Below are 24,148 nucleotides of genomic sequence, written 5' to 3'. Positions count from 1 at the left end.
AGTTTGAGGGAACAGAGTGTGAAGCTGGTCACCTGGCCCTGTCCCCCCAGCCCTGTCCCCCCCAGAGGCCAGTTTGAGGGAACAGAGTGTGAAGCTGGTCACCTGGCCCTGTCCCCACCAGAGTCCAGTTTGAGGGAACAGAGTGTGAAGCTGGTCACCTGGCCCTGTCCCCACCAGAGGCCAGTTTGAGGGAACAGAGTGTGAAGCTGGTCACCTGGCCCTGTCCCCCCAGCCCTGTCCCCCCCAGAGGCCAGTTTGAGGGAACAGAGTGTGAAGCTGGTCACCTGGCCCTGTCCCCCCAGCCCTGTCCCCCCCAGAGGCCAGTTTGAGGGAACAGAGTGTGAAGCTGGTCACCTGGCCCTGTCCCCACCAGAGGCCAGTTTGAGGGAACAGAGTGTGAAGCTGGTCACCTGGCCCTGTTCCCCCCAGAGGCCAGTTTGAGGGAACAGAGTGTGAAGCTGGTCACCTGGCCCTGTCCCCCCCAGAGGCCAGTTTGAGGGAATAGAGTGTGAAGCTGGTCACCTGGCCCTGTCCCCCCCAGCGCTGTCCCCCCCAGAGGCCAGTTTGAGGGAACAGAGTGTGAAGCTGGTCACCTGACCCTGTCCCCCCCAGAGGCCAGTTTGAGGGAACAGAGTGTGAAGCTGGTCACCTGGCCCTGTCCCCGCCAGAGGCCAGTTTGAGGGAACAGAGTGTGAAGCTGGTCACCTGGCCCTGTCCCCCCCAGAGGCCAGTTTGAGGGAATAGAGTGTGAAGCTGGTCACCTGGCCCTGTTCCCCCCAGAGGCCAGTTTGAGGGAACAGAGCGTGAAGCTGGTCACCTGGCCCTGTCCCCCCAGAGGCCAGTTTGAGGGAACAGAGTGTGAAGCTGGTCACCTGACCCTGTCCCCGCCAGAGGCCAGTTTGAGGGAACAGAGTGTGAAGCTGGTCACCTGGCCCTGTCCCCCCCAGCGCTGTCCCCCCCAGAGGCCAGTTTGAGGGAACAGAGTGTGAAGCTGGTCACCTGACCCTGTCCCCCCCAGAGGCCAGTTTGAGGGAACAGAGTGTGAAGCTGGTCACCTGGCCCTGTCCCCGCCAGAGGCCAGTTTGAGGGAACAGAGTGTGAAGCTGGTCACCTGGCCCTGTCCCCCCCAGAGGCCAGTTTGAGGGAATAGAGTGTGAAGCTGGTCACCTGGCCCTGTTCCCCCCAGAGGCCAGTTTGAGGGAACAGAGCGTGAAGCTGGTCACCTGGCCCTGTCCCCCCAGAGGCCAGTTTGAGGGAACAGAGTGTGAAGCTGGTCACCTGGCCCTGTCCCCCCAGCCCTGTCCCCCCCAGAGGCCAGTTTGAGGGAACAGAGTGTGAAGCTGGTCACCTGGCCCTGTCCCCACCAGAGTCCAGTTTGAGGGAACAGAGTGTGAAGCTGGTCACCTGGCCCTGTCCCCACCAGAGGCCAGTTTGAGGGAACAGAGTGTGAAGCTGGTCACCTGGCCCTGTCCCCCCAGCCCTGTCCCCCCCAGAGGCCAGTTTGAGGGAACAGAGTGTGAAGCTGGTCACCTGGCCCTGTCCCCCCAGCCCTGTCCCCCCCAGAGTCCAGTTTGAGGGAACAGAGTGTGAAGCTGGTCACCTGGCCCTGTCCCCACCAGAGGCCAGTTTGAGGGAACAGAGTGTGAAGCTGGTCACCTGGCCCTGTTCCCCCCAGAGGCCAGTTTGAGGGAACAGAGTGTGAAGCTGGTCACCTGGCCCTGTCCCCCCCAGAGGCCAGTTTGAGGGAACAGAGTGTGAAGCTGCTCACCTGGCCCTGACCCCCCAGGCGGGTGGTGACGGGTTCTTCTTACAGCTGCAGACGTGGGTGCCATTGCCCCCAAGACCACGTCTCCTGGCACCAAAATGTGCTGTGGGAGCTCACAGGAGGGAGGGGGTGCATTTACACTGGCGCTCGGGCTGGCTTTGCCCTGGAGCTTGAAGGGTGGCAGGCTTTGGTGTGCAGCAGATGGAAGAAGCCTGTGTCAGGACTGAGCTCAGCCGCAGGGAGGGAAGGAGGGAGCGGTTGAGGGAGAAGAGCAGTTAGCGTGCCCAACCTGCAGAGCTGAGACCACTGAAGGCTCCTGAGAAGTGGGGTTCGCATGTGAGCTGTGTTTCAGGAAGGTCCATGGAGCCGTCATTTCTGGAAGGAATTAGGGCATTCCTGGAAATGAGGAAACTCATTGATCGAGTTCCTCCAGGTGGGAGATGGAGATGCCCTCATGGTAAATGTGGGAAGGGCAGGACCCAGGCTGCAGGATGGCAGTGGATGCTCCTCCTGAAATTTCATGGAGAGCAAAGAAGGCGGGGTCAGAGGCGAGGAAAGTACCTCTGGTAGGGACTGCCAAAGCTGCTGGAGGGAGGGCGAAGGGGTCCCAGCACACAGGTGGGAGGCCCAAGGCAGGAGGGGAGTGGCCAGGGGGGCGCAGAGGTTTTTACACAGTTGTTAGGACCTCAGTCATCTGAGGGACATAAGGTGTGTCCTGGTGCCAGCAGGCACCTGGGGGCACAAGGAGACCACTGCAGGCTCAGAACTGCTCCAGGGTGGTCAGGGGTTGGAGGAGGATGGGGCTGTGAGATCATGAGAGCTGGGTCCCAGGGTATGGATGGGGCAGACATCCCAGGGCCCAGCAGCTGTTCCACACCATGGCCGGCCGTTCTGTGGACCCTGGGCACAGCTGCTGGCCCTGACTAAGCTGGGGTGGTGTCCCCCCACCCCCGTCACATCCCTCAGGGGCAGAGGCAGCAGGAGCCTGAAGGAGAGACCACTACCAGGTGTCCTCACCTGGCTCCATTCCTGCCGAGACCCCTGGTCAGGCCCTGCTGCAAGGTGGGGGGAGCGGTGGTTTGTCCTGGCGCTGTGGAGGTATGTTCTGGGATGATCCAGGAAGAGACACAAGTCCCAATCATAAATCTATGGAAGATTGTCCTTGGAATAGCACAGCAAGACTCCCCGTGCTTTGAGGCCTTGAATGTTCACCCTCTCCAAGGCCTCGCGTGGCCCCAGCCCTAAGCCCCTGCGGCCCCAGCAGCATCTGAGCCGTGGCAGGAGTTTGGGAAAAGGGTTTGAGAATATTTGACATGGAAGGAAGCACTGGCTGTCCATGAAGGTAATAACAGCAAACATCTGGAAGAGGAAGAGTCAGGTATTTTGCAGACGAATTAGCACACATCCATTTTCCTGATGCCCACATGCATTTACATGCCAAAGCTGAAGGCCCCGAGGACCCTGCAGGTGTGGGAGAGACTCCCACCTCTGAGGCATTTGCAATGATGCCTTCTCTTTAGGCAGAGATGGCTGGTCAGGGATCCCAACCACATGTATTGGACTGACTCAGGCTCAATTTGGAGCATACTTGGATGTTTGGGTTGTTTTGGATTCAGCACATTCTTAAAAATTCATAGGTTCTATCTGGACCTATAAACGTTACTTTGAAAAATCCTCTTGTTCATTTAATAGTTTTGGTTATTTCTGGATTTGGAGTCGTGGGTTTAATGTTTGTTCAGGTACCAGAATGTGGCCCCCGCCTGTGGAATCCACCTGAACCCCAACCCAGAATCAAACCGCTGTTTCTGAAATTCAGAATTCTGCTGTGATCCAGTTTCCAGGTGCCTCCTAAGGGCAGTGTCCCAGGAGATGGCATTTCCCGACAGTCCGTAGTTCACCATCAGGCTGTTGAGGGTGGGATGCATGCAGCGCACTAATTAGACAGAATGTCAGTGTATCTGAGTCATCTGAAGAAAATCCGGCTTGCTGTAAAGTATCCTCTGCAGCATTCTAAACACGTTTGGAGACCGCGCTCTGCTGTGGGGCATTGTCTCCTCCTGTCTTAGCTGTTTCTCTTAGGGACCAGGAGGGGACTCTTGCCAGCCAGGGGGATGTTAGGAGCCAATCTCCACCTCAAGGCTGTGTTTGCAGGGTTAAGCTTTGCTGTCCTTTCTGGCAAGAAAAGCCCTGGTCAGGTAGCCCTGGACAGTGGCAGGTGATCCTGCCCATAGTACAGTGCATGGCAGTGCAGGAGATGCTCAGTAAACGTTTGCTGGAGAAACGAATGCTCGTTACTGCCAAGTAGAAGAAACTTGTCTGAAAACCATGCTGAATCATCAAGAGCAGCCTGTTGGTTGGACGGTGTCTTGCCTGGTTTCTGCCTCTGTGGACAGTAGGGTCACTGTGGCGCCCAGAGCCCCTTCTCTGATTATCTCTGCAGTTAGTCCCTCAGCTCTCGGCTGCAGCTAAGGCCCTTCCCAGCATGTGGCCATCTCACACCTCCGCCTGTTGTCTCCTGAGAAGAGCACATTTCTGTACTCCGTGCATTCCAGGGCATGCTCCTTCTATTAGTTTTGACAGGTAATTGCTTTGTGTATTTCCCTCCGAAGGCTCTTTCCTCTCTGTTTCTGCCAAAAGCAATTATTGTCATCATTCTTAATTGCAGCATTTCTAAAATGGCATTTGGCATCATACCCAGCTTGGCGAATGCATAGATGTAGCTCTCCTCATATCACTTGCAAATATTTTAAGAACAAATGATGTAAACATGCATCCTCAGAACAAAAAGAAAGACAGAAGCCTTCATTTGGTAGATTTGTATAATCACTGTTTGTGTTAGAATTACTGAGATTCTGTAGGAGTGAGAGTAACAAGATATTTTGTAATTGGCCACCTGAAAAGGCAGCATTCAAAAATGTCACTGACAGGGAGATTTCAGGAGTCTGGCAGTGTGGGCCACCGTTTCAGCATCTCCAGATGCAGGGAAGGTTTGTTTACGAGAGCCCCCAAGTTCACGTTCCACAGGGTTGTGAAATCTGGACCTGGATGGTGTCGCATCCAGCTTCCTGCATTGTTTCATCAGCTTCATTCTGGAGCTTTGTTTAACCATAAACACTAAGACAAGAAGGTCCTGGAATGCAGCTACTAGAACACCGAGGGTCTCTGTACGACTGCTCCCTGAAGGGGTAGGCAGGGACGCTGGCAGTGGCTTCGAGGAAACGTCCACCCACCTCTCAACTATGAGCCCCTGAGCTCTGGAGATGGACACCGTGGGGCCCTTGCTCTGCATGGTCAGCTGGGCGGCTGGGAAATGATGGCCCTGAGTGTCCAGGCTGACACCAGGTGTCCAGGAATGGTGTTATTTTGAAGGGTCTCTGAGCAGAAAGTCAAAGTAAGGCAGGGATGGAAATCATGCTAAACTGCTGCCAATCATAACTGCAGCAGCCCCTTGAAGGCTCCAGAAAGCAGAACTAGGGCTGGGGGTAGAAATCACAAGTAGCCAGATTCTGGCCCTAGGACATATCGGAGAATTTTCTGGTGAACTAAGGTGGACAGCTGCTGCAGGAGGTGCTGACTTCCCAGACTCTGAGAGTAACCAGAGGGTTGGGCTGCCCTGGACCAGCTCTGTGGCCTTTCCAGTCCTGGGCACCCACTGGTCCAGTCTAAAGTGGGGAAGGAACCACAGTTCCTTGTGTCCTCCTCACCCAGGGACCCTGTGGACTGGCCAAGAACATCTTACACTGCAGGAAAGACTGTGTCTTCCCTATAGGCATGGACACCAACTGGCTTTGCAAGGTCAGCAAGTAGGGGTCAGTTTGTCTGGTCTGGGATGATTCAGGTCAGAGCAAATGTCCGTGGTTCACTGAGGACAAAGCAGTTTTAAAAAATGATTTTAGATGCCCTCTCTCACCACTCCTATTCAACATGCTATTGGAAGTCCTAGCCAGGGCAGTCAGGCAAGAGAAAAAAATAAAGCGCATCCAAATAGGAAGAGAGGAAGTCAACTTACCCCTTTTGCAGATGACATGATTCTATATCTAGAAAACCCTATAGTCTCAGCCGAAAAGCTCCTTCAGCTGATAAACAACTTCAGCAAAGTTTTAAGATACAAAATCCACGAACAGAAAACACTAGCATTTCTATATACCAACAACAGCCAAACTAAGAGCCAAATCAGGAAGGCAGCCCCATTCACAATTGCCACAAAAAGAATAAAATACTTTGAAATACAGCTAACCAGGGAGGTGAAAGATCTCTACAGTGAGAATTATAAAACACTGCTCAAAGAAATCAGAGGTGACACAAACAAATGGAAAAACATCCCCTGCTCATGGATAGGAAGAATCAATATCATTAAAATGGCCATACTGCCCAAAGCAATTTATAGATTCAATGCTATTCCTATCAAACTACTAACAGCATTCTTCACAGAACTAGAAAAAAACTATTTTAAAATTCATATGGAACCAAGAAAGAGCCCACATAGCTAAGACAATCCTAAGCAAAAAGAAGAAAGCTGGAGGCATCGCATTACCCTACCTGAAACTATACTACGGGGCTACCATAACCAGAACAGCATGGTAGTGGTACAAAAACAGGCACATAGACCAATGGAACAGAATAGAGAACCCAGAAATAAGGCTGCACACCTATTACCATCTGATCTTCAACAAAGCTGACAAAAATAAGCAATAGGGAAAAGACTCCCTATTCAATTAAATGGTGCTGGGATAACTGGCTAGTCATATGTGGGAGATTGAAGCTGGACTCTTTCCTTACACCATAAACAAAAATCAACTCAAGATGGTTAAAGACTTAAATGTAAAACCCCAAACTATAAAAGCCCTGGAAGACAACCTAGGCAATAGCATCCTGAACACAGGAATGGAAAAAGATTTCATAACAAAGACACCAAAAGCAATTGCAACAAAAGCAAAAATTGACAAATGGAGTCTAATTAAACTAAAGAGCTTCTGCACAGCAAAAGAAACTATCAACAGAGTAAACAGACAACCTACAGAATGGGAGAAAACATTTGCAACTATGCACCTGACAAAGGTCTAATATCCAGCATCTATAAGGAACTCAAACAAATTTACAAGAGAAAAACAACCTATTAAAGAGTAGGCAGAGGACATGAACAGACATTTGTCAAAAGAAAACATACATGCAACCAACAAGCATATGGAAAAAAGGTCAACATCACTGAACATTAGAGAAATGTAAATCCATACCATTATGAGATACCATCTCACACCAGTCAGAACGGCTCTTGTTAAAAAGTAAAAAAATAACAGATGCTGGCAAGATTGCAGAGAAAAGGGAATACATATACACTGTTGGAGGGAGTGTAAATTAGTTCAACCGTTGTGGAAGACTGGCAATTCCTCGAAGACATAAAAACAGAACTACTATTTGACCCAGCAATCCGATTACTGGGTATATACCAAGAGGAATATAAATCATTCTACCATAAAGACACATGCACATGAATGTTCATTGCAGCTCCATTCACAATAGCAAAGACATAGAATCAACCTTAATGCCTATCAGTAACAGACTGGATAAAGAAAATGTGGTACATATACACCATGGAATACTATGCAGCCATAAAAAAGAACCAGGTCATGTCTTTGGTGGGAATGTGGATGGAGCTAGAGACAGTTTCCTTAACAAACTAATGCAGGAACAGAAAACCAAATACTACACATTCTCACTTGTAAGTGGGAGCTAAATTATGAGAACTCATGAACACAAAGAAGGAAACAGACACTGAGGTTTTTTTTTTCTTTTCTTTTTTTTTTTTTTTTACAGAGTCTTGCTCTGTCACCAGGCTGGAGTGCAGTGGTGTGACCTTGGCTCACTGCAACCTGTGCCTCCTGGGTTCAAGCGATTCTCCTGCCTCAGCCTCCCTAGTAGCTGGGACCACAGGTGCATGCCACCACGCCCAGCTAATTTTTGTATGTTTAGCAGAGACAGAGTTTCACCATGTTAGCCAGGATGGTCTCAATCTCTTGACCTCGTGATCTGCCCGCCTCGGCCTCCCAAAGTACTGGGATTGCAAGCGTGAGCTACTGCACCCGGCCGACACTGGGTCTTCCTCCAGTTGGAGGGAGAGGAGCAGAAAAGATAACTACTGAATACTGGGTTTAATACCTGGGCAATGAAATAGTCTGCACAACAAGCTCCCATGACACGAGTTTACCTATATAACAAATCTGCACATGTACCCCAGAACCTAAAATAAAAGTTAAAAAAAAGATTTTCCCACCTCAACTGGTGAATCATTCCATCAAGCTTTTAGTCCTTTAAATTGATAATAGGCATAGAGGATCAATGGCTTTGATGGCCAAAATGAAGATAATTAGTGTTTCTACAAACTCTGTTACATCTGCATTTTAGAGCTCAGATGGAAACCTCCTTGCTCAGCAGCTGTCTTTCCAGAGAAGACACAAAGACTCACAGGTGTGCCCTGCACCTGTACGTGACCTGTGCTTTCACATTAGAGGCAGGGACTCAGAAACACAGTCAGCCAGCACCCTCCGGACCCACCCAGTGGCAGAAAGTGAGGTGAGAGCGTTCACTCTCCTTTGTTGCCAGGCCTGTTTTTATCCAGTTCAGTCTCTTCCTGGGAGAGCAGGTGAGCTCCACAGAAGCAAGAGAGCAGTGGCTCAGGAGATGACGTCCAGACCCCAAAGAGAGATTCCGATGGGAGCACACTTGCCCCTGGAGCCTCGTCTCTGCCACCAGCCAGGCACCACCTCAGTTCTGTTTGTGTAGCCTTTGGTGCATGACCTCGGGGTTCCTTTGAACTAGAATTTGATGCTAAAGGCTTGATTAGATTCGGGTCCAAGGCTTTTGGGAGGAAGACATCTGGGGACACTGTGAGCCTGCTGGTGCATCTCCCAGCGCATGATCCTGCCGCCCGTCGTGCCCCTTGACCTCACAATCCTGCCACCCGTCATGTCCCTTGACCTCCTATTATGCTTTTTGTCACCTGGTTAGGAAGTGACCTCTAGAACTCCACGCATAAAAGCGTCTCTTTCCCTTCCCAGGGAGTCAAAGCGGGGCTGGAGAATCACCTGTGCGGTTGCTAGCACAGTGGTGTAAGCTCTGGTTCAACAACTTTTCACGTCTTGGCTTTTGTATCTGTCAATGATTCGTACCAATCAGTTGTCTTTGAAGGTTAAACCATGTTGACTTCTCCAATTCTAATCATTCTCCACACATTATTAATGAGTATTTGCAGTAAAGAAGGGCTTTTCTTCATTGACTGGGAAAGAACCACAATTCCTTTTAAAAGGACAGGATAAAAGTCCAAGCATTTTCGGCCTCTATTAAATACTGAATAACCAGATTTCCTATCAGACAATTATTTCATTGCCATTTGTTTATATTATAAATACTGTGGATATTGAGGATTACAAATGGGGCATTTAACTGTGTTATGATTGTACTGTGGAATATTATACAGCCATTAAAAATGATGGTGTTCTACATGAATAACATGAAAAATATGCATGATATATTAAGTGGGAAAGCAAGGAAGATTTCCATATGTATAATATCATATTTTTGTAAAAAGAAATCATACGTAACTTCTGTGTATCCCATGCACGGGTACCTAAGCATGTGTAACAGTGTGTCAAAATGAACTCCTGGGGTCTCAGATTCATTATGGCCCTAAGCAGGGAGGTCCTCTTCCCAAGCAAGTCCCTGATGTTGCTGGACTCAGAAGTGGTGTCCTGATAGTTACCTCTGCCCTTGGAATGTCATGTCTCTCCCCCATCCCCTGTGAAGGGAGAGGACTGGAAGGAAAACCTCGCCTAGTAGATGGAGCCCTGGGAGCCGACTCGTGCAGAGGGAGCTGGCCTGGGGCTGTGTTAGAGTCTGCCCCGCACGACGAGGAAGGAGGAATCAGAACAGCAGCAGGGAGGGAGGGAGGGAGGGAGGGAGGGGACCACCCAGGTCTCCTGAGCAGGTCAGGAGCAGTCTCCCACCCTCCCCTCCAGCTCCTCACGCCCTGGGCGTGGGAGGGAGACGCCTCCCCTCTTCCCATGCAGGTTTCTGCCCCAAAGGTTATTTAATATGTTTAGCTCCAAACTTTAATGTTTAAGTCCAAGCTTAAAAAGCAGGCAAGGGTGCCTTTTGCAGAGGGTCAGCCAGGAGGCGGCAAAGTAGGGCTGGACGGCCCCTGTTTCAGTCCAAGCTTAAATGTTAAAGTTTGGAGCCAAACATATTAAATAAGGAAACCAAATCATACCTTAGACTAGGATGGTTAGAAAATGCATTTTCAAAGAGTGGACAGAAATACTAGGGACAGAGGCACCTGCTCACAGAGGTGAGAAGCGACAAGGCCCAGCCTCTTACCCGTCATAAATAGGGTGCGGTGGGACACAGAGATGGAGCCCGCACAGCTGCACCTGCCGCCCAGGCTGCACACTAGCCTGTTACTATGCAGTGGTGCCAACGTGAGGCCTTCACTCTTCTGCCTGTGCTGTGTTGTGTCGGAACATGTTCCCAGTGGGCAGAGATTACTTTCCTAATTTGAAAATTTACACCTGGAAAAATGCTTGGAATCTTGAAGACATACTGAAGTGAGGCATGTGTATTGTCACCTTAGATATGAAAAGTTCTAGGCTGTTTCCCATAAAAGAATCCTGGTGGCCCAGGGCAGCCTGGTGTGATGAGACTTGGTGGTGGCCCCCTCTGTCCCTGCCTTCATGACCTGGGAGGGGTCCAGGTGTGGTGGGCAGCCCCTCCTTGGTGAGCACTCCAAGGGGGACCATCCGGCCCTGCTTTGCTGCCTCCTGGACGACCCTCTGCACCAGGCATCCTTGCCTGCTCTTCTCCCTGGTAGAAGGCTGCTCCTTATTTAAGAGACAGGTGAGGAGAATGACAAATACAGTGAGAAAAACACGAAATTTTTTTCCCATTCAGGGATGTTTAGTATGAGTCTGAACTGAACCAAAATACAGAACACAGGCACGGCTGTGTGGGCCGCGAGGACCCTCAGCAGGTGCAGAAAGCTCAGGAGGTGCCCCTGCAGAGGTGGGAGATGCCACCAGGGACAAGCTCAGAGCTGAGGGTGGCCCCAGCACACTGTCCCCTCCCCAAGGGGGACAGGCATTTCTTCCGACCCCACCTACCAGGCTTTGTGCATCAAGGGGGACAGGCGTTTCTTCCGACCCCACCTACCAGGCTTTGTGCATCCCTGGACAGCTCTGGGTAGGAAGGCCTTGCAAGGCTGCACTTCCCAGGCCGGGCCCTCCTGGCCTTCAGCCCACCCGACCCCACCCTGGAGGATGCTGTGTGGAGGCTGGGGAGCAGAGGTTAGGGCATGGCTGGGAACCCACTGGCTGCTTCACCTTGGGCACTACACACATGGGAGATGGGACTGGTGGTGCCTGCCCTTGGGCTTCTGGTGATGAATGAGTTCCCATGTCAGAGCGTTGGGGTTGTGCCCTAGGAGGGGTTTGCCTCGGCCTCTGCCTCGCATTGCTGCCTCCACTCCCCCGTGCAGCAGGCTGGTCTGGGCATCTGCGTCTGGGCTCCTACAGGTGCAGGGGGAACAGCAAGCATGAGTCCGAGTCTGGAGACGCAGGCCACGTGTTGTCCTGCAGGAGCTCTGAGTGCCGCCACCCTGCAGTCGAGGCCCCGTGCACCCAGCTCTGCTTTGCGGTGCTTGTGATCACTTCCTACCTGGTGTCATCTCTGTTCTGCAGAGGAGCAAACTGAGGCCTAGGGTTAGCAACATGCTCAGGGGCAGCCAGGAGCTGTGGGGCGGGACCCCTGCATGCCTGGGCCCCATCCTTCCTATCTCATGTGTCCACCCGGGGAGCTGCGGCCCATTGTCAGAATCGCCAGGGCCTGTTTAAATGGATGACTAGGGACCACCCTGCATGGTGACCCCATTCCAGCCTCTGCATTCCAAGGCTGGGCCTCAGCCCTGGGTACATTTGGAACCACGAAGAATCCTGAAACAATAAAAACATCCTCCAGGCAAATTAAACCAGAACCCCTGGGGTGTGGGTGTTTATAGCAGTTTCCTCTGAAGGAAATTATAGCTAATTTTCCTCTGAAGGTGTGGTCTGTATGGAGGTGTGGTCTGTAGGAGTGCACAAAGCGCTGTGCGGCACACCCAGGCCTCGGTTCTGTGCACTCGGAACAGCAGAGCCCATGCTGGTGACAGCATCCAGGAGCAGCTCTGTGCACCCGCGCCAAGTGACCGTGGGAGCCACGTTGTTCTGGTCACAGCAGATTTTATACAAAGAATCACCACGGTACAAGAAGTGCAATTTTTCTGGTTTCTCTTAAGGTAAGAGAAAAAGTCACTTTCTATAATGAAAGAACTTGGACCTGATCATGCATCTCTGTCTGGGCTGGAAGAGAGGGGCTAGTGGAGCTGGGCTCATGCCTGCCATTGAATGCCGGCTACGTTTCCATTTCTCTCTTCCTTCCCCTCCATCTCATTCACCGTAAACACCCACTGAACCTGGAAGCACTGCACAGGAAGAGGCAGGATCAGGAGGCAGGGGAGGTGGGATGCTGAGCACGCTGTTCTCCCGCCTTGGTCTTGCTCATCAGGACCTGTGTTTTAAGCTCGTTCCCTGAGATGGACCAGGCTGACTGCTTTCACATGCAGCTCCTTGAGACACAGAAAATGGTATCCAGCAGCACACTCCATCACAACCAGGCAATCAGAATTCCTCCTGCAGGTCTTTTCCTGGTGGCTATCTCCAGGAAGAATCCTGTTACCGTTTGGGGCAGAAGCGGTGAGGATTGCAGAGAACTCAGCCACTCAGACATGCGGCTGGGAAGGTATTTAAACACCCACCTTCGGAAGGAGTGGTCACAGGGGCTTCAGCAGCCCCCCAGCAGGAAGAGAGTGGCTCATCCTTCATCCCGTTATTTGCTGTGCAAGGGGAGTATTCGATGACTGTGACGCCCCTGGCCTCTCTGAGCTCCCCGTGAGAACCAGCTGGGACTTCCTGCTCTGCCCAGATTCTGGAGGAAGCTTTGTTGTTGTCACTTGAGACATAAGTCAAGCTTTCTTGAATGGAGGATGCGATTGGAAATATTTGCTTCCAAATGTGTTGGAGGCAAGCTGTCATCCGAGCCGATGGCCAGTCTCAGGAGGCTTTGCTTCTCAGCTTTCCTTTTCCCACTCACTGGTTCCTAGAGCTGTTCCCCAGCCCTGTCTGGATGAAGCAGCTTCAGCCCTCATGCCCCTCCTCCAAGTCCTGCTGACACTTGGTCACTGATGACAGCAGCAGGGTGGCTTCTCATGACTCGGGCCTCCTGGGCCACCCACCCTCAGCTGCCACTCTCTGTGGAGTTGCCTGTGGGGTAGGGGCAGGTGACTCTGAAGATGGAAGGAGGGTGTGGGGGAACCATGGGAAGATCTAGGGCACCACCTCCCAGAGCTGCCCATTGTCCAAAGAGAGCATGAGCTGCGTGGCAAGCATGGTGCAGGTGACAACTGGAGTTGCACCCGTCTGTGTCCATGACTCAGGTCAGCAGGTGCAGCCCCACCTCTGAGATGACGTCCTGCATTGCCTTTGTGTGGTGCGGCACCAAGTTTCATGTGCTCACTGTTATCCTGTCTGTTCACAGGCCATACAAAGGGATTCATCCTCATTCACGCCGGAGGTTTAAAGAGGATCCTGGACCCACATACCTACCCGTTGGCTCCATGACCAGTGCTTTTATAATTACAAAATCATCGAGAAATTAAGTCACAGGAAGCCTCGTGTGTGGTATACACTGGTGATAAAGCAAGTCCCATGCAGTCTGAGATGGCAAGGGACCTTCTAGGGAAAGGGCAGTGACCCAGAAGCCCGACTGCTCGGCTGGCTCCCGCACTCCATCCTGTGGTCAGAGCGTGTTTCCTCCCCTCTGTGAACCTGGCCTCCTCCCCAGTGTGAGGACGGGGGCTCTCGCCTTCTTCAGGGAGTTGCTGGGAGTACAAAATGGAGTATATGTAAAAGTCATTTCCTAGATAAGGGGGAGCATGTCGTAAGAGTCTCTTGAAATTTAATTGATGTTTATGTCATTGACATTGAAATAATGAGAAAATAAATCCAAATCCAGAGCTCAAAGTAACACCTATAACGTCATCTGTAAGAGCCAGGACTTCCTAGGGAGTCTCTGGAGAGAAGGCAGCGTCTTTTATACAGTAGGATTGCAGGTTCCTGTAGGTTCCTCCCCACTCTGTGCGCACTCCCCTTTGGCTGGAAGGTGTCACATAATTGAGTTACTGCTGTGTTCCTCAGAATTCCACCTGGAGGAATTCCCAGCATACTGGTAAGAACTTGTTCTAGCAGCAGCCTTTCCCAAACCCTGTGTATTCTGTTGAAAATGCTGTGAAGCCTCAGAAATGTCGGAAGGCTGCACCATCACAGGGTCCGTTTTTCTGAACCACTTAGTCTACAATGTCTTTTTCAGGAGACTAAGCTGATTTTCAAGCAAAAAGTTAGGAAGCCACCACTGCCAGTCTACATTGAAAAGTCACTCATTGCCTGGGAGCTTCCAGCCCCTTGACCAGCCCCTGTGACTGACCACCAGTCACTGCCCACTCTGCCCACTTGCTTTCCCAAACGCACTGACCATGCGGGCACTGACCATGCCAGTGCCAACCCACTGCAGGGCTCTCTGGAGGGCCCATGTGACTCTGCTCTGCCAGCTGTTTGCTTCCCAGGAAGATTTGCTCCTGGTTATGTGTGGCTATGGCACAAATCTCCTGAAACTTGGCTTCAAAATTAGTAGTTGGCTCCTCCCAGGGCTCTGAGGTTGGCCCAAAAGGTTCTGCCCACGTCACCCAAGCTGTTCCTTTCCTACATTCAGCAGGTGCCTAAGCCTTCTCCCTGCAGCCTCTCCGACCAGGGCTCCCACCAACTGCTCCAGCCCTTCCGTGATGACCACCTTCCAGACGGAAGCAGAGCCTGCCAGTCCGAGGGGTCAGCACAGGTCACGGGGCCACATAGCAGGGTGGGGACAAGACCCCATGTCCAATGGGTGGAGCTCACAGCAGCCCTGGGAGACCTTGCTGTTTACAAACAAATCGATGCCTCACACCTGCTGCCTGACTACTTAGCTAAACGCAGCCTAAGCTGGTATATGAAAGGAAGCACATGGCCCCAGGAAGCTGACTTGAGTGCTTAGGAAAGACTAGAAGCAGCAACGGAATCGGAGGTGAGAAGGGCAGCTAGAGGGCGTGGGGCAGCTCGGACACCAGCTTTGCCAGTCTGAGTTCCTCCATTCCCAGCACCCTGACCTTGGAGGCTGCAGGCAGCATGTCAGGGGCATGATCTGAAAAGGCCAAGGGACGACCCAGCCAGCAAGCCTGAGCTCAGGGGCTTTGGTGACACATTCTAAGCACTAGTGGTGACACACCTTGCTGTGTTCTAATTAAGGTGAGATGTCCAAAGCAGACAGATTGAAGTCCTGTTTCAGCCAGGCTTGCCTGCCAAGCCCTGGCCGTGACTTTGGGTGAGAGGCTGCTGAGATCAGAGGAGGCTCCTTCTCTACCCCTCTGCCAAGTTTTGAAAGAGGAAGATTGGGGTGATAAGTGAAACAACTTTATCATTTATATTGATTCATAGGTATTTTGGATTATTTACATGGGACATTTTAGCTGAAGAGCAATGACCCAGAGAAGCGGCTCCTCTGAGCTTCTGCCTCGGTGTGCGAGCCAAAGGGTTTCATTGCTCTTTTCTCTCTCTTTTTGCTTCTTGATTTGTGATACAGGTTTGCTGGGTTTATGTTGCATTTGTCTAACTCTGACCCTAGACAGTGCTGTCAAGTAGAATTTCCCATGGTAGTGGAAATGCCGGTGTGATGGCTACCAGCCGAGTTCCACTGCGGAACATTCAAATGTGGTGGCTGCAACTGAGGAACCAAACTTTTAACTGCATCTCCTTTTAATTAGCTTTCATTTAAATGGCCATGTGAGGCTAGTGGTTGCCATATAGAAAGTACAGTTCTAGGGTTTTTTCTCTACTTTTTACCAATTTATACCTCTTAGTTCTTCTTTCATCTGCTGTTTTAGCTGAAACTTATGACACATTGTTGAATAATAATGAATTGCAGGTACCCAACCTGGCTCCTCAGTTGTACAATTCTGTTTAAACATGTCTAATACTTGCTCTTTCTTTCTCTTTCTTCTTCCCTCCCCGCTCCCTCCCTCCCTCCCTTCTTCCTTCCTTTCTCTCTCCCTCTCTCTCTTTCTTTCTATTCTTTCTTTCCTCTTTTCTTTTCTTTGAGACAGGGCCTCACTCAGTCACCCGGGCTTGACTCAAGCTCCTGGGCTCAAGCAATCCTCCTACCTCAGCCTCCTGGGTGGCTGGGACTGCAGGTACTTACCACAGTGCCTGGCTTAATGCTTGCTATTTTTAACAAATATTCTCTGTGATGTTAAGGGAGTCTCATTATTTTACTATTTTATTTAGGGTTTTAAAAAATTAGAAATGGCCACTGAATTTCACCAAGTAACTTTTCAGAGTCTATTGATAACATTTTCCACTTTTCAGAGCGACCTTTGATTTTATGATCACCATCTCGAAAACCTAGGTTGCCACCAGAGCTTAACAAGTCCCATTTCCCTGACTGCCTTATCCGAGCACTTTTGTTTGTTTCTCACTCCATCTGCAAATCCTTTGTTTCATGAAATCTCAGCTGCCCACTGCTTTTCAAACAGACAGGCGTCTCCAAGTGGCTGTGCTTCTCTCGGGGGTGGCCCTGCCTGCCTCCCCTTCTCCTCCCATGCCGTCCTCTGCCTCGGCGCACACTCCTACAGAAGGACTTGCTGCCTCTCCCAAATTCGCTGCCTCTCCCAAAGGGTTCGCTGTGCCAAATTTGAATCACTTATGTCCAACACTGAACTGATGACCTATTCATGCACTATTTTGCTTTGGCCTGCACAATGTTCCTTAAAAATGTAAACATTTAAAAATGGGTACCTTAATATAATGATACACTTTAAATGCTAGTTTTCAACAGAGTGCATTTATAAAATTGTAAAAGGCAAATGATGCTACAAGGCTGTATGAAGATAATAGTCTCCGGCCCCTCATCATCCCCAGTTCTCAGCCCTATGGCAGCATCTCTTTCATCTCTTCTCTGGTATTTATTTTATTTCTAAACAGCATACTTATGCTCCTGTTTCTTTTCTTTCTTCCTCCCAATTTACATCCCAGTGTCCATTAGATTTCTAACAAGAATAAAGATCTATCTCTCCTGTGCCATTCCCACCACCCAAGTATAATTTATCATCCTGCCAGCCTCCTGATAGACTCACTTCACATTGCTGGTGTACATCATTGCCATCACAGTTGAGCCACATAATATCCAGCATTTCCTTTCTTCATAACTTTACGCTTTTCCTCGTTTTTCTGTTGCTGGGTTCTTCACCTACCTCTCAATAATTAGGCATCAAACCTCAGGCCAGAACACTCTCAAGACACTGCACTCATGAGGTGGTCTCAGGGTTCCATTTTTTCTCTTGTAGCAGGACGAGCTGCAGACAAAACCCCTCAGACACCGAGATGGTGAAGGGAGTGGCTTTAATCAGCTGGAAGCATTGGCAGACTAGCGTCTTAAAATCCGAGCTTGTCAGGTGCACAATTTTTGTCCCTTTTAAGGGCTCACAACGCTAAGGGTTTCACATGAAAGGGTCGTGATTGATTGAGCAAGCCAGGGGGTATGTGACAGGGGCTGCATGCACCGGTGGTCAGAGTGAAACAGAACAGACCGGGAAGTTTCACAATGTCTTTCTATACAATGTCTGGAATCTATAGATAACATCAGTTGCTAGGTCAGGGGTCGAATTTTAACTACCAGGCTTAGGTCAGGCAGGTCCAGGCCTGGTGTCGGGTCTGGTTCCTAGGCGCTGGGCTACCTGCCTTTAGTTTCGCTTCTCTTTCCTTTTCTGAGTATAAAACAATCTAAAACAATATGAGAGGGTCTGTCTCTCTTCTCTCACTCCTAGAGCCACTCCTTCTGGATTCCCCCTCCTTGCCAAGTCGGGATCCTTGGGCTGGGGTCTGGCCCCAGGCAGGCATTGTGAGCCTCCTGCTCACACAGTCAGGGTCCTCGGTTGGGGATCTGGCCCCAGGAAGGCGCCATGAGCCTCCTTCTCACAGTCGGGATCCGGTCCCAGGTAGGTCCCGTGAGCCTCCTCCTCACAGTCAGGGTCGGTCCCAGGCAGGCACCGTGAGTCTCCTCTTCACAGTCGGGGCTCTCGGCCGGGTCCCGTCGGTTCCCTGCAGCGTCCTCCACCCTTGCCGGTGCCGGGGGTACCGATGGCCTGTCTCTCGCTTCTCCCCCTCCTCTGCCTGCCTATTTAACACAGTTGCTTCTGTCTGCAAGGCTGTAGTGACATCTCTTGGTGCTGCCCTTTCAAATTTTTGGCTGTCCTTTGCGTGAGGTTGAGAAGCTGAGAGAGAAACTCCTGTGTTCCCGCCTGGCAGCTGTTGCCAGGAGGTTGCAGCCAGTGCCACGTGTGCGACCGGCACTGTGGCAGCGCTTCCGGCTGCGCCTTCGGCTGCACTTCCGGCTGCGCCTTCGGCTGCACTTCCGGCTGCGCCTTCGGCTGCACTTCCGGCTGCTACCTCAGCCTCGGCGCCCTGACACCCTCGAGTCCGCTTCCTCACATCCTGACAGTGTCTAGCTCTGCTCCCTCACGTGCGGTCCAATAAAGGAACAAATGAAGAGAAGACTTTCCCTGGCCATTGAAGGGATCAGATGATTAGCTCTAGATGTTTAAATCAAATCCTACTGTAATGCAAAGACTGTTTGATGTGGTATGAATTTAGTATCTCTGTTGAAATTTAAAGCAGCAATTAGTATTATACAGTATATAATTATTGCATTATAATTTGTATTATGTATTAGTTATCTTACTACACATTATCTTATTTATTGTTTATTTATTGAGACAAGGTCTCGCTCTGTCGCCCGGGCTGGAGTGCGGTGCCATGATCTTTACTAACTGCAACCTCGACCTCCCAGGCTCAAGTGATCCTCCCACCTCAGCCTCCCGAGTAGCTGGGACTATAGGCATGCTCTGTTACCTCCAGCGAATTTTTAAATATTTTCTGTAGAGATGGGGTCTCGCTATGTTGCCCACGCTGGTCTTGAAGTCTTGGGCTCAAGGGATTATCCCGCCTCAGCCTGCCAAAGTGTTGAGATTACAAACATGAGTCACTACACCCAGCCCATTATTTTAAAATAACAATATTATATAATTATTACTTTTTTTTTTTTTGAGACGGAATCTTGCTCTGTCACCCAGGCTGGAATGCAGTGATGCAATCTCGGCTCACTGCAACCTCTGCCTTCTGGGTTCAAGCAATTCTCCTCCCTTAGCCTCCTGAGTAGCTGGGATTACAGGCGTGTACCACCACACCCGGCTAATTTTTGTATTTTTAGTAGAGATGGGGTTTCACCATGTTGGCCAGGCTGTTCTCACACTCCTGACCTCAAATGATCCACCAACCTCATCCTCCCAAAGCGCTGGGATTACAGGTGTGAGCCACCACACCCAGCCATTACTATTATCAAGGCAGAAATTTGTCATTTTGTGATAAAAAGCTGAACCTTCAAAATAACCAGACACGAAACTGCCAGAGCTTGCTGTTATATAGGAGATGGACAGAACTTTGCTGATCACATGCAGAGTCTTCACTTGGAGGCCTAGACATCTTCACTTTCCTCTCCATCTTGTTCACTCTTGGCTAGGAACCCCATCCTGACACCTCTCCACCACCTGCCCTACACACCAGAGTTAGAGGTGCTTGGTTTACGAACTTAGCACTTAAATAACTCTACTACTTAGACTCTAAGCAGCCTTACACGGGGGCTCACGCCTGGTAAGCCCGAGGCACATCTGGAGTTTCTAGTGATGCATTTACATTTGATCACTTGTTTTGAACATTTTAAAAGAAAACCAACATTTTCTTTAAATATGTTAACATTAATGTAATATGAATTTATGTACTTATTCAAGTATTGGTATGTAATTTTATTTTATAATAAATATATTTTCACTTTTATTGAAAGTATTTAGAAACTATTTTCATCTGCAAAACTTAGCTCATGGCCAGCTTTTCAGAGACATTTCTGTATTCTTGAAAGTAAAACACTCCTTTGTTCACACCAAAGCTGTGTGTTCTCTATGGATGTATTCCTGCAATTATTGCACAGGTCTGGGTGGCATGTGCTGAAAGGAAAACTGATGTTTGTTTGTTTGTTTGTTTGTTTGTTTGTTTGTTTGTTTTTACCGACCGAGGCTAGCACATTGCTTTTCTGATACTGAGGTTTAAGTAAAAGGTAAAATTTTAGAGGTCTCAAATATAGTATAAATACCATGGACAAGTAGGAAAAAGTCCTGGGTTTAACATGCATTCCATCACTGTTGTGTGATATTGAGAATTCATTAAAAGATTTGAACCTTAGTGCTTTTCATCTGGAAGATAATTAATGCAACATTTTTATATCTAACCTTCACCAGGTGGTTATTAAGACCAAATAGTAGGTCTAAAAATGTTTAAGCTATGCATTATGCAAATTATTTGACAACTCCATGAAGGTAACCTAAGATTTTGTTGCTAATAAGGCATCTTGACAGTGAAAAATCAACCAAATATTATCAAATACTTTTATTTGCAAATAATCATTGAAGTCAGATTCCACAGAAGCACAAGCACACTTTCCCCAGGCGTCTCCCTCCCCGACGGGGCATTACACTAATACCCAGTGGTGCCCATTTCATCACACTAGGAAATGCTGATCACAGGAAGTAAGTAATGATTCTCTTAAAATTCAGAAGGTACATGGTATACATTGAATTACTCAAATGCTTTCTACCACCATATGGTTATTCCTCCAAAGCTAATTGAGATGAACCCACAAGCTAACTATAGTCTCAATAATTGTGTTGGTGCAAGTGTGTTTCACAGGAAAGGAGTTTGCGAGGCAGTTATCTCATTAATGGGGTTTCTATTTGTGACACTTCTGTCACCTTGCACCTGCCTCACTCTGCTTCTCTCCTTCCAGCCTGCAGTGGCGTCTGGGACAACATCACGTGCTGGCGGCCTGCCAATGTGGGAGAGACCGTCACGGTGCCCTGCCCAAAAGTCTTCAGCAATTTTTACAGCAAAGCAGGTACTGTCCGTGGGTTGAGTTCCTGAGCTCCTCCAGGGTGTTTGCATCTGAGCGTCCATTTTTTCCATCCAAGAAGCAGGAACATCACTTTCCTTCAGGCATCTCCTGCTACCCTGGGGGTCAGGGAACAGCTGTGGCATATTGGGGTGAGTGCCCGTCTTAGGGAGCAGAAGGGCATCACCTGCCTTCAGCCAAACCCCAGAGAGCAGGGCAACTGCAGGGAAAGAACCAGGGGAGACAGGAGCCAAATGGGAACCAAAGCACGGGAAACGTGCATGAGAGGGGAGGGGAGGCAAGGGGGGCCTAAAGGAGGCTCCCCTCCTCCCGCTGAGTCGGCCTGTGAGCCCCAGAGAGTACACTCTGGAAGTTTCTGGGAAGTGGGAAGTGTGGCACCCAGAGCCTCCATGCTCAGGGCAGAGGCCCCAGGACACACCTAGTTTATTGAACCCACTCCCCCAACCTCCCTGCCGCCTCACGGGTTTGATGCTGCCTGGAATTTGCAGTTTCTCTGGGCTTCCAGGCTCCTCCTCTGCACCCAGGGCATGCTCCGTATGCGGTGCTGCAAATATCTCTTGGCCGAATCCTGAGAGAAAGGTTTTGTTTGTTTTTGTGAGTGATTCAGATTTTCATAGTGTGAAGAAATCTATTCAGAAAAATAGAAAACATAGGAAACATCTGGAAACAGAAAGCATAATACTTTGGAGCACTATGGAGAATTTGCTTTTATCTTGGACAGAGTTTAAAGGGTAAAGCCTTTGGGAAGTAATAATGCTGTAGTGTTTTAAAGCAGAGTTTTGGAAAAGAGATTGGGACAGAGGAGAAGGAGATTCCAAAAGGAAGATTTTGACTTTCTTACCCCGAGTTGCCAGCAAAGCAGCCTGAAGGTAGGGACCATGCTTGCATTACCATCACTGCCCACCTCTGAGTTAGAACCTAAGTCACTTTAGAGAACCTGAACTTTAAGAACTGTTCCCTCCAATCAGTAGCATTTCTACTGAGCAGCTTGGGCTGCATCCATTCTCCTGGAGATCTAGAGGGAATTGGCATGGACTCTGGATTTTCCTAGTCGATGGCATGGTTCTGAGGCTTCCAGAAAGCACCCAGCAGCCTGGTAGTTTGCACATTAGCAAGCACCAGAATCCAGTCCAGCCTCTGCCAGACAGAAGCCATCTGGGCACCAGGCGCCCAGGTCAGTGAGGCTCTGGCCCTGCCTGGAAGCATCCTGCTGCTGCCTGTGAGAATGAAAACTCCCAGTTGGCTTTGGGTTAAATGCTTATTCCACCTTTTTCCCAAGCAGGGAGCATGACACCACCTTGCTATTGTGAGGAAACTTGTGGTGTTTCCCCAAGTCTGGGCACTTGAGTAGTCACAGCTAGATGATCTGAAATGCAGGGGAAATATGCTTCTGCTTTTTCAACTGATCACAAAAACGTGAGCTATGCGAGGACATGCACAAACTGTGGACAGATGGTCCCCATGGAATGTCCACATGGAATTCATCTTTGGGGCATTAAATGGGCATCCTTTGCAAATACTTAGAGAGATGTGGATGCAACTGGGGGCCGAGCAGGGCTGGGATGAAGCCACCTGGCATCGTACCACAGAAGCTGAGGCTTCAGAGACTAAATTTGGCGGGATAACTGTAGAGTCTTAGAAAGAAATGAAAGTCAGGCTTGCGTCTGCATGGTGCTCTGTGGTCTACAGAACACTCTACACATGTGATGGCTGCTCCTCCCATGACCTGTAAGGAGAGCTGGGTCATAGAACACACGTGGAATCATTTCTGCCCACAAACCCAGGTGTTCCAGAAATAAGTCACCGTTCTAATGAAACACTGTGTTCTCTTTTGATTTCTCATCCTTCCAGCAGGTGGGAGGTTTGGGGGCTGTCTGTCCTATGCTAGGCAGGTGGCCTCTGGGCATCATCACGTGTGTCCAGCACTGTGCATCATCATAGTGACCAGCACACTGGCGCCCTGTGTCTCTGTGCCAGGCAGGACCCTGGGCCCTGTCCAGAAGCAGTGGGCAGCTCCTTCTCCAGGTCCTAACCCCTGCCCTGCAGCAGCTCCAGAAGCAGTGGGCAGCTCCTTCCCCGGGTCCTAACCCTGCCCTGCAGCAGTTCCAGAAGCAGTGGGCAGCTCCTTCAGGTCCTAACCCTGCCCTGCAGTGGTTCCAGAAGCAGCGGGCAGCTCCTTCAGGTCCTAACCCTGCCCTGCAGCGGTTCCAGAAGCAGTGGGCAGCTCCTTCCGGTCCTAACCCTGCCCTGCAGTGGTTCCAGAAGCAGCGGGCAGCTCCTTCAGGTCCTAACCCTGCCCTGCAGCGGTTCCAGAAGCAGTGGGCAGCTCCTTCCCTAGGTCCTAACCCTGCCCTGCAGCAGTTCCAGAAGCAGCGGGCAGCTCCTTCAGGTCCTAACCCTGCCCTGCAGCGGTTCCAGAAGCAGTGGGCAGCTCCTTCCCCAGGTCCTAACCCTGCCCTGCAGTGGTTCCAGAAGCAGCGGGCAGCTCCTTCAGGTCCTAACCCTGCCCTGCAGCGGTTCCAGAAGCAGCGGGCAGCTCCTTCAGGTCCTAACCCTGCCCTGCAGCGGTTCCAGAAGTAGCGGGCAGCTCCTTCCCCAGGTCCTAACCCTGCCCTGCAGCAGTGGGACCCGGGATGCAAGTCCTCTTCCCACCCGGGCTGGACTTCACCACTGCTGCTTGGGGAAAGCTGTGAGGATTAGGTGCTTCAGACATTTCCTGCCCCCATCCCCTCCAGGAGGCAATGAGCCAACTGTCTGCATAGAGGGGAACAAAGGAAGCAGGGAGCCAGGGTGAGAGGCACGAGGACTCATCACTGGGAGGACAGCCTTCTGTGAGCAGCTGCTGTTCATGCCCCATGCTCAGGGGCCAGGAGGCAGCTCCGACAGCTGTGTGCTGACCTTTCTCCCTTGACTTGCTTTCTGTGTTTCCAGTTGTTCCTGGTGCCCACCTGCCAATTCTGCATGGCACTGTTGTAGCCAGACCCAGGGCAGCAGCTCAGCCGCCCATCCAGCACAGGTGTAGGGCCAGGTGTGGTTCTGAGCCTTTAAAGGGGCATCAGCACATCCCCCAGTGGAGGATGATGTAGGCTCGTGGGGCTTGGAATAGTCGCTGAGAAGCACTGAAGCCCTAAGGGAGGCCTTCAAGTATTCGTCATCCTGCAAGTGGGTGAGAGTGTGCTCCCACCCCCCACAACCTTTCTCTGC

The 24,148-nt window shown here is 50.4% G+C and overlaps 1 protein-coding gene across 1 annotated transcript in view; it reads left to right on the top strand.

The window, feature by feature from the left end:
- Positions 1–24,148, top strand: part of VIPR2 (vasoactive intestinal peptide receptor 2) — a 118,298-nt gene that overhangs the window by 15,650 nt on the left and 78,500 nt on the right. The window contains exon 3 of the mRNA XM_034951833.3: positions 20,822–20,929. Coding sequence (XP_034807724.1) covers positions 20,822–20,929 — 108 coding nt within the window. The remainder of the gene's footprint in view (positions 1–20,821; positions 20,930–24,148) is intronic.

Source organism: Pan paniscus, chromosome 6, assembly GCF_029289425.2.
Source record: "Pan paniscus chromosome 6, NHGRI_mPanPan1-v2.0_pri, whole genome shotgun sequence".
NCBI lineage: Eukaryota > Metazoa > Chordata > Mammalia > Primates > Hominidae > Pan > Pan paniscus.
Note: the sequence above shows the minus strand (reverse complement) of the source record. Positions and strands in the feature narration are given on the sequence as shown.